Consider the following 18323-nt stretch of genomic DNA (forward strand, 5'->3'; position numbering starts at 1 on the left):
TTAATCATGCATTTTTAATATGTATAAAAAATGTTGAATATGTATTACAATTTTGTAAGATTTGTATTGAAAAAATGTTAGACGTGTATTAGAAAATGTTGTTGACATAAAAAATATATAGAATAATAGTCAAAAAGAAGAAAGAAATCCAAAAACAAAAATAAATAAATGAAAAATAAAATGAAAAAAACGAAGAAGAAAATACAAGAAACGAATAAAAAAAAGAAACGAGAGAAAACGAAAAACGGAAAATGAAAATGAAAATCCCGAAGAAAACGGGCTCTAACCGCATCAGGAGGATGCGCCCTTGTATTTAAAACGTGGTGCGATTTGGTCTAGCGATTGTGCCTACTCTGCTCCTCGTATGCCTAGTTTGCTTCACGAGCCATATCAAGCTCGGCCGGGCCACTGTGCCTAGTTTGCTCCTCTTGTTGCGTCCGGTTGATGACCGCCGATGATTGTGAAGGTTGTCCCCTCCCGCGTGGCCGCTGACGCTGCCGCTCCTCGTTCCCGGCCGCTTTCTCTCGGATCCGCCGGTCCCGCTTCGGGCTTCATGGTGAGACAGCTATGATGGCTTCAAGACCGTGGTGGCGCATGTTGGTGGGCGGCAAGTGTGGTGGAGCGTGGCGGATCGGTCGGGGTGTTGGGTGTGTGGCGGACGGAAGAAACCCCTGTCGGCTTGGCCGGCACCGACGCGGCGACGTCCGTGGGCGCCATCTTTCCTTCCTGAAGGGCATCGGGTATCCCCCACCCATGCCTCTCTGCGTACGGGGGAAACCCTAGGACCTGTCCGGGCAGCAGCATCGTCATCGTTGTGTTCCTTTCTGAAGGTGTTGCTTGGTATGTTGTAGTCCAAAGTGCTAGGGGGGCGGTGGAAAGATTCGATGGACGCGGCAGTTGTGGATCATCATCGTTTTCGTCGATCCGACTCTGTTGTCATTATTATTTTTTCCTTCTTTTCTATTTTCTTTTGAACGTGCTTGTGTTGTCTGCCCCAGCAATGAATTTTCAGATGTATCAGATGGTTTCTATATCTATATAATGGGGCGAAAGCCTATTTCAAGAGCGGCCGGTATATATATGCATACGGTGGCTGATATACTCTTAAGATGGGGCGCCTAAAACAAATGACACATGCGACATACTACCTCCATAACTAAGTATATTCACTACGACTGAGTTAGGGCATTTCTAATTGATCCCTAATAAATAGTGGAGTATCCGATGAAGTAAACCCTTTGTGAAGTAAACTTATTTCACTAAGAGCATCTACAGGCACATATGACAAATACGAGCCCTCAAATGCCCGCGGACGCGTCTGCAAGCAGTGACCAGGCGCTCTTTAAATAGCATCGTCCACATCCATGTATCTCATATCCGACCCCTATATCCATACTAAACCATGCAACATCGATCAAGCTACGCAGATCAGCAAATCGGACATAGACAAGCGCAATACTTTCACCAAAAGATCACGATTGGATGTTCAAACGACCATCAAAGTTCACATAAACGACAGACAATTTGAAACTACATCTAAAACTTGAAATTAAATTGAAGAAAAGCGGATCTTCGCCACTTTCGGGCCAGCCCCTTACCCTTTTGGTCGTCGGCGCAGTATAGCCGTCGGGGTTGGTGGAGGATCGTCCGAATCATCGGACGAGGAGTCGTCGGCGTCGTCAGAGAAGGAGGAGAGGATGATGAGGCCCTTGAGGCGCCGGACGGACCGGTCCTACTGGCACTTGAGCTTCGCCAGCGGGGCTGCCTCCATCGCCTTCTCCCTGGCCTCACGCTCGGACTGCTCGATAGCTAGCCGGAGGGCCTTCGCATTCTTCCAAAAAAGCCCCCGAGCGTCTGTCTCCGCCATTGTAAGCGACCCGCGGTAGACCCACGCGAGGAGCCGCTCGTCCTCGTCGGGCTCCGTGGGTAACCCGCGGCGGCTGCGGACAGAGCTCTCCGCCGCGTCCCTCTCCCTTGCCCGCTGACTCTCGCGGTGGGCGGCACGCGCCTTTTACTCTGGCGTGCGTGTCCGGGCCGGCGGGGCGGGCATAAGCACCCCCGTTGCCCGTGTGGGGGAGCAGCAAGCAGCGGGGCCAGGGGACGGCGTGGGGGAGGCGCACACTGCGCAACCCGTGTGGAGCCATGCGCGGGCCGAGAGGAGCCAGCACCGACTTCCTCGCTGCGCCTGTGGGGGAGAGGCGAGGCCGATCTGGAACTGCCACATGTGTCCACCTTGGACCTCTTGAGGGCAATGCGAAGGGCTAGCTCATCATAGGAGTCGGAGGAGGAGCGGTTGCCGGCATCAAACATGGTCGCCGCAGTTACCGGAGTCGTCGGAGTGGATCGAATCAGAGAAATCGGAGGAAAGAAGAAGAGACGGATCAAGAGTGGACTGAGCTAGGGTTTTAGGATTGGGGATATTTGTGGGGACGGCGTGGGGTCGGGGTGGGCCAGGCTGACGTGGCGGACGTGCCCGGGCGCCTCCATATCCGCCCCATATTTGGGCTGGATATGAGGGGCACCGGACAGCTCGGGCGTTTGAGGGTCGTTTGAGGCGCTCGACTGGGTCAGATTTTCGTGATAGGTTAGTGACCGGGCGGGTCGTCCAGGCGTTTGAGAACGGTTTAAGGTGCCCGGTTGTAGATGCTCTATCTAACCGATCCTCTATATATAACAGAGTAAAAAAAATTGATTTGCATTTCATTTTCGGGCACCGAAACACACCTCTTTCTTCTTTATTTCATTCAACGGTAATGTAGTACATAATAATTCACCTATTCTTCGCTATGAGAGAAAGAGCAAAAAAAATTAAAAACCACAATTAGACATTCTAAAAGATACCAATTTTCCTAATTGCTCCCACCTGTTGAATTAATATCTTCTCTATGTCTCCATTTTGATCTGCGGCTTCTCGAGCTTGAACACTTTTTTTTGTTATTCTAAAAAAGTAGACGTTGATTCGCATCTAATCTCTTCTCTAGTCTCTATTCTAGCAACGAGTGCATGGACATCTATCAATTTTTGTGCTATCAATAGAACATGTATTCTTCTTCCCAATTCCAAAATTTGCATCCATCCTACACAGAGAGATGAGCAAATAATGAGCTATCGAAATTGCGCCGAATCAAAACAAGCACCTACCTCATCATTTGTGCACTTGAAGAACACCCATCCGGGATGTTGCGGTGTGGTAGAAATTCAGCGCACCACCTGCCACGGGCAGTCATCCCTTGTATGGCCGTCAACGGCGAGCAGGTGAGCCGCTGGGTCAGCGCAGAGCCCGGGCGACAGCCGGGCGTGTCTTTACCGGCTAACCTCCGACAGGAGAGATTCAAGTGGCTAGACATGGAACCGGTACATGCATGCAGCGCAGAGGCGTCGTTGGGGCTGTGCGGTCCACTTCCCGATTAATCCATGGCAAGGCGCAATCGCCGGCGGCCGAAAAATGCCAAATCCGGCGGCGGCGGCGGTAACAGCCGCAGATTCACCGGTTCTTCTCCGGCGACGGGACGACCAGGCACAAATCCAAGTGGTAGAGGACAACGGCGGAGCCTACGGAATATCCGCGATGGCAGGCGGGTGCCGGTGACGGCACAAGGAGGCACAAATCCAAGTGGTAGAGGACAATGGCGGAGCCTACGGAGTGTCCACGGCGGCGGGCGGGTGTCGTCGAGGGGTGGGAGAGGGGCATCGTTGACGCTACTGCGGCGCGGTGATGGAGGGGGGAAGGCATTGGAGGAGAGGCGCAATTTTTACTCAGCCGCCGAGCGATGGAGTAAATATAAGGAGAAAGTTAGGGCTGGAGTATAATTTTTACTCCCTTACAACGAATTGGGGATCGGCTAGGTGCCGGTTAAAGAAGTAAAACCGATTTTTCTCAGCTTTACTCCTCTAACAGGTTATAAGGGATCGGTTAGAAATGCCACTACCAAAGCAGCAACAACAACAATGAAAAGCGCACCTAAATTACCGTCTAGCTAAGCTAAGACTAGGGGTGTGTTTTCGGAGACGTGGGCTGGCCAGAAAAGGTACCCGATTTTTCTGCATAGAAATCACACTGTCATAGCATGTTCAGAATGCATGAACTAGTACAGATTTATTCGTGTGTCATTCCTGCTGAACTCTCATGCATGACAATGGTGGCGGTGGGGTTGCACGAGAGAGCTAGCGAGCTGCTGGTAACAAACTAACAAAGGGTATAAAAACAGGCAAACTAAACTACTGCTAGATCTGGTCTTAAAAACTAGTGAGAGATCAATAACAGGGGAAGAGTCACGGCTCACCTCAGCTCCAAGAGAGCAACACAAACAGGAAAAGAAAATGCAACGATAGCCTGCCTTGCTTGCAAGGCAAGGTACATGCCTCCTGCCACACCCATACATCAGAATCCTTCCCTTTTTTTTCCCTCTCAATCTCTCTCCCAAGTCCCAAAGCACATTCATTGTATCCATACACATGTGTACGTACAATCTCATGACAAACATGATGGCTCAGCGATCCTTGCAGCTGACACAAGAGATCGGGGAGAACAAACCGACCAAAAGCCCAAAAGGCTTCCACAGCATAAAATCAAATTCAATCCTAGCGCCAAAAGCTGATGAGGAGTTTGTGCATAAAGTTCCTGGCATTTGCCATGTCTGATGCCTCGCGCAAAAAAGAAAAGTAAGAAAATCAACTACCGGCGAGAGACAGTGGCAACTACTCTAGCAAGCAATGACCACGCCTGCTGCTGGAATCAACAGGGGCAGCATCATGGTGCCTTGCCTGCCACTGTTCCCCCTTTCCGTTCATCTCTGGCGTGTGGGCCAACGGAGCTCCTTCGGCGGTCAGGTCAGCAGTAGGCGCCACCGGAGTCGCTGTGCAAAGGGATACCGGCGAATTTCTGGCTTGTGACAGCAACGAACGAGGCGGCTCCCCACTGACGTGTGCACAGCCAGCCAGTGCGTTTGGAAGCAGCTGCATTTCCTTGGTCATGAATGAATACTAAGATTCAGATTTCAGAGCCTTGTCGGCATCATTTTGTTCAGAGATCGCTATGGATAGCATGTTGCTACTACCGACAAGGTGTTGCGGTCCAAGTTACAGCAGGTGCATATGAGAAGATGTGTGAAGCAAAAGAGGGAACATGTACTGACAAGGAGAGGATTGTTTTGTTACACAAAGATCACAGGCTGCCAAAATGAAATCCACTCCCCCCGCAAAAAAAAAAATGAAATCCACTCGACTGCTGATTGGGGAATCAGCTCTTTACAATAAATATATCAGATTGATTATTCCATGATCCAATGAAGAAGCACCTTCATGAGAAATAACAATACTGCAAGAAAATTTTGTATGGCCTGCTGATTTTGCTTCTCAATGTGACTTGCGGAGATTGGGGAACAGCCCATGGATATGCTCCGGCATCAGGTCGTGCCTGGTGAGAATCCCAACAATAGGAAATCTCTGCACCGAAACAAGAAGAGAAAAAATGTTAACACCCTATAATTGAACTCAAATACAGAATATGGCTGCAGTATGAACTTCATATCATGCAAACAAAGAATGTGCAATTACGATATTTAAGGATCTGAGGTATGTATGGATATCATGGAGATAGAGAGGTCTCACCCCTGGGGTCTTTGGCACAACCAGCAGGTGTCTTAGCCCTAGTGCCCTGAACAGGACTGCAGCCTTTGCAAGCGACATTGTTTCGACCACCGTGTACGGCGAAGTGTTTGTGATTGGATGGAGATCCACATACATCTCCATCTCTTCCTCGGTGAAATCTAGGTCCTCGATTTTCATACCTTTCCCGGAACCAGGCTTTGCAAAGTCAAATGCACCAAACCTTCTGAGCACAAAGCTACCACTTGTTTTCACCTTCTCCTTCATGAAGTTCCTTCCACTCAGAAGAACCAACACATGTGACCTAAGCACCAGCCCAACCAGCTCCGGAGCTTCTGATACAGGCGGCTCATCGACCACCGGAAACCCGTTGTGGCCGGTGATCCTTAACGCATGAACGATGTTGCCCACCTTCTCAACACCCGAAAAGGAGATGAGTGGCCCAGACACAACATCACTAGCTACCAAGTGCCTCATGTACGGTTCAGCATGAGCCTCCATGAATGGCAAGCCTTTCATCACCACGATCTGGTCATACACACCTTTGTTGAAGCAATCGGCTATGGTCTTCGATATCAGGAGGACGAGCATGACCAAGGGGAGCATATGGAGCTCATTCGTGAGCTCCAGAAGGATCACGCAGACTGACACGGTCATTCTCATTGTCCCACCGAGGAAAGATGCGGCACCGAGCAGTGCAAAGAGGCCAGGGTCGATATCAGACATGGGACCGAGAAGTGTCCCCACGATGCGCCCATATGTTGCCCCGGCAAGTATTACCGGGATAAAGAGACCGGATGGGACAGCAATACCATACGTCACGAGACCAAGGCAGTAGATAGCGATGAAGAAGACGAAAAGGCTAGACATGTGGAACTCATTTTCGGTACCACGGCTGAAGAGATTGCGGATGGCATCATCATTTGTGTTGAAGAAGAGTGATGCAAGACCATTGTAATGACCAGGCGGGCATTGGAAGCTCTTAAAATTTCCAGAGCGGCCAATGGTGGGGCATTCCTCCATTGAACCAACAGGGCACGGAGAGCACGCAGCAAGCCAAGGGAGCCCATAGGAGCACGCCGAAGTGATGATCGATATTGTGATGGTGAGAAGGATCTTGGATGGAGCGCCTCTCCTGCATGGAAGCATGACAATGTAAATGAGGTTTTTTGTTTTCAAACGGAGAGATAAAAATTGGCAAAAGTACATGAATGTACACTTACTCATTGATAATACTGTAGACACGAAGAATCCTATCCAAGAGAAAGTTGAAAAGGCCTCCGAAGACGCCACCAATTACTCCAAGAATTATAATCGCGATGAGATCTTGGGTGCCATATGATGGGACGTTCGAGCTAAGATCAAACATAATCAACCCTCCTTGCCCAAAGAGACCACATTTTCCTTTACGACAGAACTCAATCAGGGCCCTCAACACTACAGCAACAACAGCAGTTGTAAAGAATGTTCTCCACAGAAGAGCACTTCGCCACCTGAATAAACAAAAGCAGAACCTTAGTCATGGGAAAAGCTAAAAAGAAACGCAATAAAATGAACACGTTCACATAACAATCATATTAACCATGCATGGATGTGAAACAGAAGCAATGCATTCATATTATTTAACTACCTATTCCACATTCAGTAGGACACATAAGGTTTACAAACCCATCCAATCAAGGGGGGATCAATAGCTTCTTCCACATTCAAAATATATGGAAAATTATAGATGTGAATAAGATTTTAAGTTTTTTATCTGAAATGTCATTTCAGCTGAAGACCAACTCGAATTCGATTAATCAATAAATATAATATTTTTTGCTACATGTCTAATTAATTGGACAATTTTCTTGAAAAAGTGTAAAAATGATGTTTCATTAGGTAAGCTCAAATTGCAAGCTAGTAGTTATGCAGATATCCAATTAGACCAAATTGAGTAGAAGTTCAAATCTATTCGCCTTTTCATATGGATCAAATATCATTTGACCACTATCCAATTTGTTTTCACCCCTAGACCCATGTACTTCTTCCACAAAGAGGTTTATCCATTTTCAACTAATTGCCTTATCAGCATGCCAACTTGTGGTCTGTACCATTTTAATGTCAGGTTTAGGTTGTGGAAGTTAGTAAATGATTGCATACCCAATGCCAGTGTCGATGGAAAATGCAGATATTTTTAAAAAAAATATTCGATTTGTAGTTTCAAAGTGGTAACCAGAAACACGGTTATAAAAAATTTAGAGCACATTTGACAAGATTATCATCTACATTAAGGTATGAATGAACAGCTTGAGAAGGGAAAGAGGTGCTACCATGATGCTGCTTCCTCGAGAGCAAAGAGTACACCACCAACAGGTGCACGAAATGCGGCTGCCACTCCAGCTGCTGCACCACATGTAATCAAATCTCGTCTATCCCTATCATTCTTGAAATATTTCAGCCAATTCCATGTGAGATGGTACTTGCGTGATCCCCCCTGACCAAGCAAGTTGGCAATGCATGCCCCTGTATGCACCATGGGACCTTCTTTCCCAAGTACAAATCCACCTGAAACTCCAAGTATTGAACCAAATATCTGCAGCGTAATTGAAGAAAGTTATGAGATTTCCGCAAAAAAAAAAAAGAGAAGAAGAAGAAGTTATGAGAACAACATAATTTGACTCTGTCTACAATTAGAGACAACTGTTTGTATTGGTCCAATGATTTGCCAGCTGGTTATACTCCATCACTTTATTTTGAAGTTATCAACCATATGCTCTACAACTGAATGTTTTTTCTCTTCAGAGTTCCACAAATGACAAACTCTAGAAAGTAGTGGTCCACAAATGACAAGCTCTAGAAAGTAGTGGGTTGCCTTTGGCATCACAAATCTGAAGAAATCTCAACAATGATACCCTAGGAATTTTCTAAAGTTTCCGACAAAACTAAAACAGAAATAAAATAATGAGTGTCCTCATGTAACAGATGTATTGTCCGGAATGGCCTACAGGCTACTGCCATAAATAAAGGATGCTGCAGAGTTTCAACTATAGATTAATTTTCCAAGTTATTTTATTTCTGTTGCAGATAGGATTTTGCTTATCATATGAAGGACTGTAAGCAGCAGTTTAGGCAAATCACTACAGCTGGAAAGAAATCATGGATGGTACCATACAATCTCTGACTGCTCGTCAAAAATTCTGAAACCTAAGACCTCCAAAGACAAAATTACTTGTTAGAGATTTCAAACGTCGTTATTTCCTTTCCTACACTGCCTAGCAGCACTGAAAAGGTATCATAGGTTCTGTGACAAGCATGCAAATCATTTCAGAGGTAAGGATGCAAATTCCAGCAATGATCCAAGTAATCTAATGAGATAAGCTAGCATAATTTTTTACCATAATGTAGGTATTACTCAAAACCTAATAAAAGCATGAATCTGAGTCAAATCTTACCTTCACAAAGAGTGTGCTGGGAGCTAAAATAGAGTAAGCATCAACTCCATTAAGATATGCTTTAACTTCAGGGATGCCAGACCCAGCAGCAGCTGGTGCTATGTAAGCGCATAGTGCTGCAGCAGTGGCTCCTAAGACTAGATTGCAGCCTCCATATGCCAAAAATGCTGTGAAGTACCTGCACTGGAAGCAGCACGCAATCGACAACTTCACATTACTCCATTGCTGCAAACCAAACAGTATTTGGAAACAACATACTAATGTATTTAAGCTACACCTTATGGTAAAACAGCAAAAGCACCGGAGTGAAGCTTTACCTCTTCTGGAGCATAAGATCACCTGTGAGCACCAATTTGAATCCAGCAATATTCTCGACTGCAAGGTTGTTGAAGAAGCCAACAAGCCCAGTCAACAAGCCAATAAGAAGAACTAATGCCCATTTCAGGACAACATACTGAAATATCTGATTCTTCTTTCTCGATCGCCAGTCTTGCTTGAAAAGATCATTCTCCACAATTCTGGAACACGCAGCAGAGTTTTCAGAGCGCAAGTAATGAAACACGCCTACTGAAGTATACGGTATTAGTTCAATTCTGAAACCACGTTATTTCTTTTCCCTTCAGAATTCAACCATCGAACTTATGCAACAGCCCTTTTTTTACATTCTTGTTATCTTATATAGTTTTGCACACTGCAGTCAGTGAATAAACATCTAAATTCACCAAAACTTTGATATATATAAACACATTACTGCTCGTTTGTGTAAAGGGATTACATCTCCCCATTTCACCCCCTTTTCTTCAATGATAGCTTTGTGCAATCGGCTCGACACGTAATGAGTGTTACTCGAAGTACATTCCTAGGATTGCTTTTCAAAGAAAAATCCTGGCGCTGGGCAGGTAAAGAACCTTATAAATAATCCTACTCCTAGATGACAGTATCCGCGTTCTTTAAAAAGTACAGTGCTGTACAAGACAAAAAGGATCACGCTTTCTAGAGGATAACGTATTCCCCTTGGGAATTCAGCAGAAGATGCCGACGAACTTTCTCGTGTCCAAGTCAAACATTAAATTAAAATTAGTTGAGACGGGGAGGGGGGAGAGCTGAGGGGGGCGCTTACTCGTAGTCGAGGCTCTCGATGGCGAAGACGTTGGCGCCGACGATGGCGATCTGGGAGGTGGTGTTCATGGTGCGCTTCCGCAGCAGCGGCTCCCGCGGGCCGTCGTCGTCGTACCGCAGCAGCGCGTCGGACGAGGCGTACCTCCCCGCGCCGCGCCACCCGCCGCCGTCCATGCTCTCTATGTCGTAGTTGAAGCTGGCCTCCCGCTCCGGCAGCGGCGACGGCGACGGCGGCGGGGGCGGGTGCTGGTTGGAGTTGGAATGCGGCGCCTGGTCGCCGTCCATTCTTGCTTCTCGGCCGTCCGCGCTGTTGCTGCTTGCTGACGCTTGCCTCCTCTCCTGGGGTCCCTGCGCTTTATGGGAGGCGCGTGAGCTAAAGAAATGGTAGCGAGTGAAAGCGCGAGACAGTAAATAAAAAGGAAGGGTACTGGAGATTAAACCAGGCCCAAATCGTACCAGCGGCGCTTCTTTCTACGCGAAATATAATCTGGAAAAGGAAAATCTTACCTCCGTCTGAAACACACGTGTTCCACGTGACTTTGACAGGCGATTTTTCTCTCTCTCTCTTTTTTGTTGGGGCTGACTACTACAGCGAATTCGCCTTCGATTTTTTCTGGTGGAATTTATTTGGTTTTTTTGTTTGCGAGAAGGATAGGAAAATTTCCGAAACTGATGGAGCAGGAAACGGAAGGACCATCGTGCTGGCGAACCAGCGAGAGCCAGCGCAGCGACGTGAGACAGCGGACAAGGGCTGCGCACGCCGGGCTACGGAAATTTGGCCGGCCAGCGAGCGAGGCTGCTGCTGTCGCGGCGACCCGACGAAAAGGGCGGGGGAGCCGTTCACGTGCGTGCGCCACATGATTTCTCCCGACCTACTCGTACCCCGGCCGCTCCCACCGAATTATCAGGTGCTCTGTGCCAGGAACTAAACGGAAAAGAAGAGAAAATATGTGAAGCTGTGGCTGGCTAGGCTAGGCTAGGGAAGAAAACAACGGGCGCTGGTGGGCCCGCCTAGCTTGCCGGTGATATCCGGTGCAGGCGAGAGAGGGGTATACTGTTCATTCAGATAAAGACGCCGGCTGTCTGTCTCTTGTATGGGTCTGGTACACTGGTTTCGCGCCAAACCGAAATCAAGTCGAGGAGAGGAGAAGGGGTATAGTTATGGCGACATGGGTTAAGATCACTGTTCCCTACTACGAGAACGTCACGCACGTACGAGTCCATCTCACCATCCCCTAGCAAAAGGGGCGAAAGCCATTTTCGACGCCCCGTGTTAGCACGAAAGAGATAGAGTTCCACATTGTTGCACACTGCTGCACGCCTGTCGATCTCAATTAAATTAAGGAGTCCTAAAAACAAGGTCAAATTCGCAGCCATACACACCAACTACTACACGTGTAAAGGCAGTGGATTCCCGCTTCAACGGGACGAATCGGGTTCGAGATCTTTCTTTCCAACGCCCAGAAAAGAAGAATAGGGTTCGAGTCCACATGTCGCGGCCAGCTTTGCCGCCCACTCACGGCTCATCTCATCATTGTTAACTCGATCCTCTGGTTACCTTTCCGGATCGATCAATCAGCGGACTGTTTCGTTCATCTTCATCTTTATCCTTCCCACATGTGGACAAGAGGACAAGAATAGTCGCTCGAAAGAGAGTTAGGAGTAATCACATCCTACTATCTTTTTTTAATACTTCTACGAACTCAGCTAATCCATTGCTCGGTACAGTACATGTTATGACAAGGCTCAATCAAATGAGCAGGCCAACAGAATGCTACAAAAAGGGCACTACGGTAAATTGCAATGTGTAGTAGAGCCAGCAGCAGAACGAGTACTACATGGTCTAACACTTACGATCTAAGAGTTCTATACCGTGATATCTGAGATATCTGAGATGTTCGGATTTTGTGCTCCGTATGCTTTCCTATCACAATTTGACGTCACGCCAAGGCCATGAAGGGGTGTGGCTGCCACGTCGGGATCGAGCTTGGCCTTGTGTTTGTTTGCCGTTAGTTCTGTTGTTGGGAGAAATTAAGCAGTACTAGCAGTTCTTAGTGGATGTACGTACAACACTTGTGGCCACACCCATCGCCCTGGCTAATTCAAAAGACTAGCAGCATATACCTCGAAGAAGAAAACATCGACATAGCATACTGCTCTTCCGAGAATCAATGAGCATGGTCCGGGCATGAACATGCTCGCTCCATCATTATCTACCACCCATGTCCTAACTCCTAAGTAACGGCAAGTTTGGACGGGAAACGAGAAGGAAGGGAATGCAAATTAACGAGCAGCTCAACATGTGCCGCCCGAGATGGAGATGGAGCTGCAGATTACCTGATTCGAGTCGGCGCCCCTTCACCTCCAAGAATCGCCTACTCTGCTGCTATGGTGATCAAGGGCAGGGCAGCCTCCTCCCCGGCTTTTGCTTCTCTGGTGGCAAAGGCTGGCGGAGATGGAAGAGTAGGAGACCCGCAACCAGAAGGCGCAGGGCGTACGGAAGCCTGTGGAGAAAGAGGAGGGAGGGAGGGAGAAGAAGGCGGGACAAGTCAGGTGGTGGTATAAAAGAAAGAGACGCTAGAGACGATGGCGAGATCCAGAGCTGCGCCCATTGGCTGCCCCGCCGTTTCCCTATATTATTTCAGAAAAAAAAAAACCATGAGAGATTGGATACCTTCCCTTCCGATGCACTCGATCGCGGCTTTATCCGGGGTCGGCTCATCGGTGTTCCCAATCATGGCGCGGACGTGGGATCTGCTGCCTGCCTATGCTGCGCTGCGCTGCGCTGCTCGGGAACGTGTCCCTCGTGGCGCCGCCGGGGCCCGCGGCCAGCACGGACGCGTGGGACGATTGATCCCCCGGTGGACGGCTGCGATCGACTGCACCGGCACCCTGACCTGTCTGTGATCTCTTTCTTTCGCGGTTTCTCGTCGGTGCTGTTCCTTCTTTTCTGACTTCATAATTATCTATCTGCAGTGTTTTTCCTTCCGAAGATTGGTTGGCTTGATCAGTTCTGAGATACGACTGTGCTTGCCGACCACCGGTGCCGGGGCACCGCCGTCATAGGTACGTCGTGCATCACGGGGCGCCCTCGTTGATAATTAACCCGACGGGTTGCATGCATCACGGGGCGGCCCTATTGTCAAATTAAGCCTTGATAGGGATGGCTCTTTTGTAGCAAGACATGGAGATTCAAAGAAAGCAGCCAGAGGGATCTACAAGGTCAGAGAAACGATGTGAATTTGCCTGACTTACGGAGGTAATCCCAAGCACCGGTCGCCGTAATGTCATATCATTATCGCAGGGAGGGAGAGACCCGAGCAACTTGCATCTGTCTAAGATTAATTCTACCAAGGTCGTTATATTAATAGTCTCCTTAACATGTATGAAACGTGCTTTAAAGTATTGTAAACGTCGCCGAGGCGATCCAAAAATATAGAATAGTTACTAAGCGTAGCCTTTTATTTTTATTTCCCCATGAAATCCGTTTGTCATTGGCTACAAGACCTCTTCCTTCTCCATCTCAATGATAAAAATTTCTACTAAATTTCAACATGAATTTCAGCAAGGAATTTCAACTTGAAATGCAATTAGGATTTAAACAATCGTTTAAGCTCGATTCTTTGCTAGAATTTAAACTACGGGCTCTTCCTCCATTTGGAAGTGACCTCGCAGGCTAGGGAGGCTTCGGATGCCACGACTTCTATGGTCGATGCACGCATGTGCGTCCTTGATGCGGGAGAAGCCATATTTTTTTAAGGCTGTCATGAGCGCTGCGTTAGTATAGTTAGAAAGAAATGTTTAGAGAAATGTACTCCAAGGGATTGCAAGAAAAAAAAGTAAATCTCACTTCTGGGAAGGATTAATGAAGGTTAAACCTATTTTTTGCAATCTAGTAGGAAATTAGTGGGAAATGGGGAGATGACTTTACTTTGGACTGATGTTTGGTTAGGAGATAGACCTTTGAGTGTTCAGTTTCCCAGACTTTTCTTGCTTAACTTCTGTACCAATTTTTCTGTAGCTAAAGCCTTGTCTGAAAACATGAGTTTGATTAGATTCATAAGAATTCTTGGGGGGGGGGGGGGGGGGGGGCACTGCTGACGTAACAGTTAGATTTTGTGTGGAGGCTATATATACCCCTCCAGCCACTCCTCATTCGTGAGGAAAGTCATCATAACGTGCCTACACTTCCAACATTCATTTTCTGAGAGAGAACCACCTACTCATTTGTTGAGGCCAAGATATTCCAATCCAACCATATGAATCTTGATCTCTAGCCTTCCCCAAGTTGCTTTCCACTCAAATCATCTTTCCACCAAACCCAATCCTATGAGAGAGAGTTGAGTGTTGGGGAGACTATCATTTGAAGCAAAAGAGCAATGAGTTCATCATCAACACACCATCTATTACCTTTTGGAGAGTGGTGTCTCCTAGATTGGTTAGGTGTCACTTGGGAGCCTCCTACAAAATTGTGGAGTTGAACCCAGGAGTTTGCAAGGCAAGAAGATCGCCTACTTCGTGAAGATCTACCCTAGTGAGGCAAGTCCTTCGTGAGCGATGGCCATGGTGGGATAGACAAGGTTGCTTCTTCGTGGACCCTTCGTGGGTGGAGCCCTTCGTGGACTCGCGCAACCGTTACCCTTCGTGGGTTGAAGTCTCCATCAAGGTGGATGTACGATAGCACCACCTATCAGAACCACGCCAAAAACATCTGTGTCTCCAATTGCGTTTGCATACTCCAATCCCATCCCTTTACTTTCTTGCAAGTTGCATGCTTTACTTTCCGCTGCTCATATACTCTTTGCATACTTTCTTGAACCATTTCTTGATTGCTTGACTTATGCTAATTTGCTAAAATCTGCCAAGAACTAAAATTGGGAAAAGGTTAAGTTTTTATTTGGTCAAGTAGTCTAATCACCCCCTCTAGACATACTTTCCATCCTACAATTGGTATCAGAGATTTGGCCTCTATTTGCCTTGATTTCCATAGCTTTTGGTGACCATAGCCTTGGTTTCACAACCTAGGAGAGTATGGCGTCTAGCAAGGGAAACTACCACCGTAGAGGTCCTTACTTTGATGGTACTAATTTTGCTAGTTGGAAGCATAAGATGAAAATGCATATTCTTGGACATAACCCCGCCGTTTGGGTTATTGTGTGTATTGGCTTGCAAGGTGAATTCTTTGATGGGAGAGAACCGAACCGTGAAGCTACCGCGGAAGAGTTGAAGATGCTGTAATACAACGCTCAAGCTTGTGATATCCTCTTCAACGGATTGTGCCCCGAAGAATTCAACAAAATCAGCCGCCTTGAGAATGCAAAGAAAATTTGGGATACTTTGATTGATATGCACGAAGGTACCGACTCCGTCAAGGAATCCACATTGGATGTGCTTCAAAGTCAACTTGACAAGTTCAAAATGAAGGATGGTGAAGGTGTCGCTGAAATGTACTCTAGGCTTGCTCTCATCACAAATGAGATTGCCGCCTATGAAGAGATGACCGATAAATTCATCATCAAGAAGATCCTAAGAGCCTTGGATGGAAAATATGATACCGTGTGCACATTGATCCAAATGATGCCCAACTACAAAGATTTCAAACGGAAGTCATTGGAAGAATTGTTGCTCATGAGATGTCACTCAAGGATAAGGAAGAGCTTCACAACAAGTCAAGTGGTGCTTACAAAGCCTCATGTGATGCTCCTACATCATCAAGTGAGAAACAAACCTTCAATGAGGAATTGAGCCTAATGGTGAAAAACTTCAACAAGTTCTACAAGAGTAGAAGTAAGGAAAGAAGTTCCAAGTCAAGGTCCTACAATGGCAAAAGATCTTCGAGTCATGAACGTAATTGCTACAATTGTGGAAGACCTGGACACTACTCCAATGAGTGTACGACTCCTTACAAAAGGAGAGAAGATTCACCTAAAAGAAGAAGTAGAAGAGAAGAATCACCACTAGAGAGAGAAGGAGTAGAGATGATCGTTATGAACGAAGAACCTCCCGGAGAAGCAAGGATTCAGAAAGGAAGGATAAATGATCCAAGAGCTACACAAAGCGAAGACATCAAGCTCATGTTGGTGAATGGGTATCCGGCTCTGACTCCGACCATCACTCCGAAAGAAGTTATCACTCCGACTCCGAATATACTCAAGATGAAGGTGTTGCCGGTCTAGCACTTGTGCCAGCCAACTCCTACGACATATTTGACTCACCAAATGAAGGAATTGGAAGATGCTTCATGGCTAAAGGCCCAAAGGTATCACACCCCGAGTATGTTGATTTCAATAGTGATGAAGATGACTTGTTAGGTGATGATGATTTAGTTGTTGACAACTCTAGTGATGAATACTATGATGAAACGTCAATTATCATGCTAATCAAGATAAAATGAATGACAATGATAAGGAGAAGATTGAGCGTCTAACTAAAGAACTGAACACTCTTAAGTTAGCTCATGAAACTACCTTGGAAGATCATCGAGAACTTTTAAAGACTCATGAGAAGTTACATTTTGAAAAGCTCAACCTTGAGCAAGAGCATGAGTTTTTAAAAGCAATCAATGATGATCTTCGCAAGAAAAGTTCTTCTTACATTGCCAAGTGTTTACTCTTATATACTTACATGCCTCAAGTAAAATGTAGCAACAAGAGTAAGAAAGACTCTTCTTCTAGTAGTAACAATAATCATGCTAAACCCAATGTTGTTACCCCTAGTAGTTCTCTTGATTCCACTAATGATTCTCTTAGCCAAGTTACACTTGAGCAAGAAAATAGCTTATTGAAGGGAATTATAGAGAAAGGTGTCTACAAGAGCCTTGCCGAAAGTAAGCAATTTGAGGAAATTGTACGCAAGCAAGGAAGGCACCGGAAGAATCAAGGTGTTGGTTTTGAACGAAAGTTCAATGCCAATGGAGTTGAGTGGGAAGAAGATCAATACCCCAAGACAAAGTTTGTTCCTCAACAAGAGAAGTATGATCCTACTTCTTTCCAAGGGACACAAGCTCAAGATGATATTCCACCACAAGACCACAAGCAAAAAGGCAAGGACAAGCTTCAGGAGGATATTGATGCATTTGAAGAATCTCCCAAGGCCTTGGTCAAGTAGGTTCCCAAGACTACATCAAGTTCTACCTCATCAAGTTCCACTACAACCCCAAGGATTCCCATCAAGATGATGTGGATCCCAAAGAAGAAGAACTAGAGAGTTCTTGAGGGTGACTCCGCCAACATACTTCACTTATATCATTTTGGCAAGGACAAGTGCGATCAACTTCCACACCTTGCACTAGTTCAAGGAGTCACAAACCCTCTTGTTGATAAGACAAGGGACAAGGTAACCTAATGCTTTCATGTACATCATCTTGTGTGTGCATCACTCTATGTCTATGGATATCCTTGTTTGTTCCTTATGGGACTAACCCGTTTAGGTATTGAAAGTGCAACTCACTCCAATGGTTAGCTTCGAAAGATCTACATCAACATTGAGCATCCACATCTTCAACACCTACATGAAGTCATCATCGACAAAACCCAAGGTTAGTTCATCCCTCTTAGGGGGATATCACATCTAGGGGGAGCTTTACTCTAAGAATTGAGCTAAAGCAACTCTAATGGTGTGAACACAACAATGCTTTATGTAAAAGTGGTAACCCCACTTGTGCTTAAACAATGAGTATGACCTATGATCAAATGGTCTCATTTGACTCCTAAGTCAAGATACTCATATATAGATGACCTAGTCATCGCCAATTGCTTGATAGATGCTAGAATGATTGTGCATGCTTTGCCATATATTTCATTTGCCATTTTATTGTGTGAGCATGTTGGTTGCATATTTTACTCATTCGAGGACATCCACTTGTTGTTTTGATTGTTTGGCTCTTTTTCTTTTGCGAAGTAGATGGACAAGAATGCCTAAGAACCTTCTCTAGCTATCTATGCTTTTCTTGTCTCAAACTCTATTCATGCTACATCACAAAGTGTGAGGAGCACTCGGAGTCCCCGATTCGTCATAGACTTAAACTTCCAAAAACTCTTTGTGCATTTCGGTCTAACCGAGACATCCATTTCGGTCACACCAAGTTCACTAAGTTGATCTAGGTTTTCATAGGTGCAACCGATTTGAACACTTCGGTCACACCGAGTTGCAGCAACCGCTTGT

At 46.2% G+C, this 18323-nt stretch overlaps 1 protein-coding gene across 1 annotated transcript; it reads right to left on the reverse strand.

Moving 5' to 3' along the window:
- Positions 1-5107: 5107 nt before the first annotated feature.
- On the reverse strand, positions 5108-12797 carry LOC123045549 (chloride channel protein CLC-c). Its single transcript, XM_044468645.1, has 8 exons — positions 12498-12797; positions 10162-10508; positions 9359-9559; positions 9042-9219; positions 7920-8182; positions 6831-7100; positions 5611-6742; positions 5108-5445 (listed from the first exon to the last, which is right to left on the reverse strand). The coding sequence occupies exons 2-8, from the start codon at positions 10443-10445 to the stop codon at positions 5356-5358; spliced, it is 2418 nt and encodes an 805-aa protein (XP_044324580.1). The 5' UTR covers positions 10446-10508; positions 12498-12797; the 3' UTR covers positions 5108-5355.
- Positions 12798-18323: the final 5526 nt, after the last annotated feature.

This window comes from Triticum aestivum, chromosome 2B (genome assembly GCF_018294505.1).
Source record: "Triticum aestivum cultivar Chinese Spring chromosome 2B, IWGSC CS RefSeq v2.1, whole genome shotgun sequence".
In the NCBI taxonomy this organism is placed as follows: domain Eukaryota; kingdom Viridiplantae; phylum Streptophyta; class Magnoliopsida; order Poales; family Poaceae; genus Triticum; species Triticum aestivum.

Bases quoted from the DNA above. Each gene is read 5' to 3' on its own strand.
- LOC123045549 (XM_044468645.1), bottom strand. From the start codon at position 10,445: ATGGACGGCGACCAGGCGCCGCATTCCAACTCCAACCAGCACCCGCCC. The intron at 7,101-7,919 runs GTAGCACCTCTT...TTGTTTATTCAG, and splicing joins CTCGAGGAAGCAGCATCATG to GTGGCGAAGTGCTCTTCTGT. The intron at 6,743-6,830 runs GTAAGTGTACAT...GCTTCCATGCAG, and splicing joins GTCTACAGTATTATCAATGA to GAGAGGCGCTCCATCCAAGA.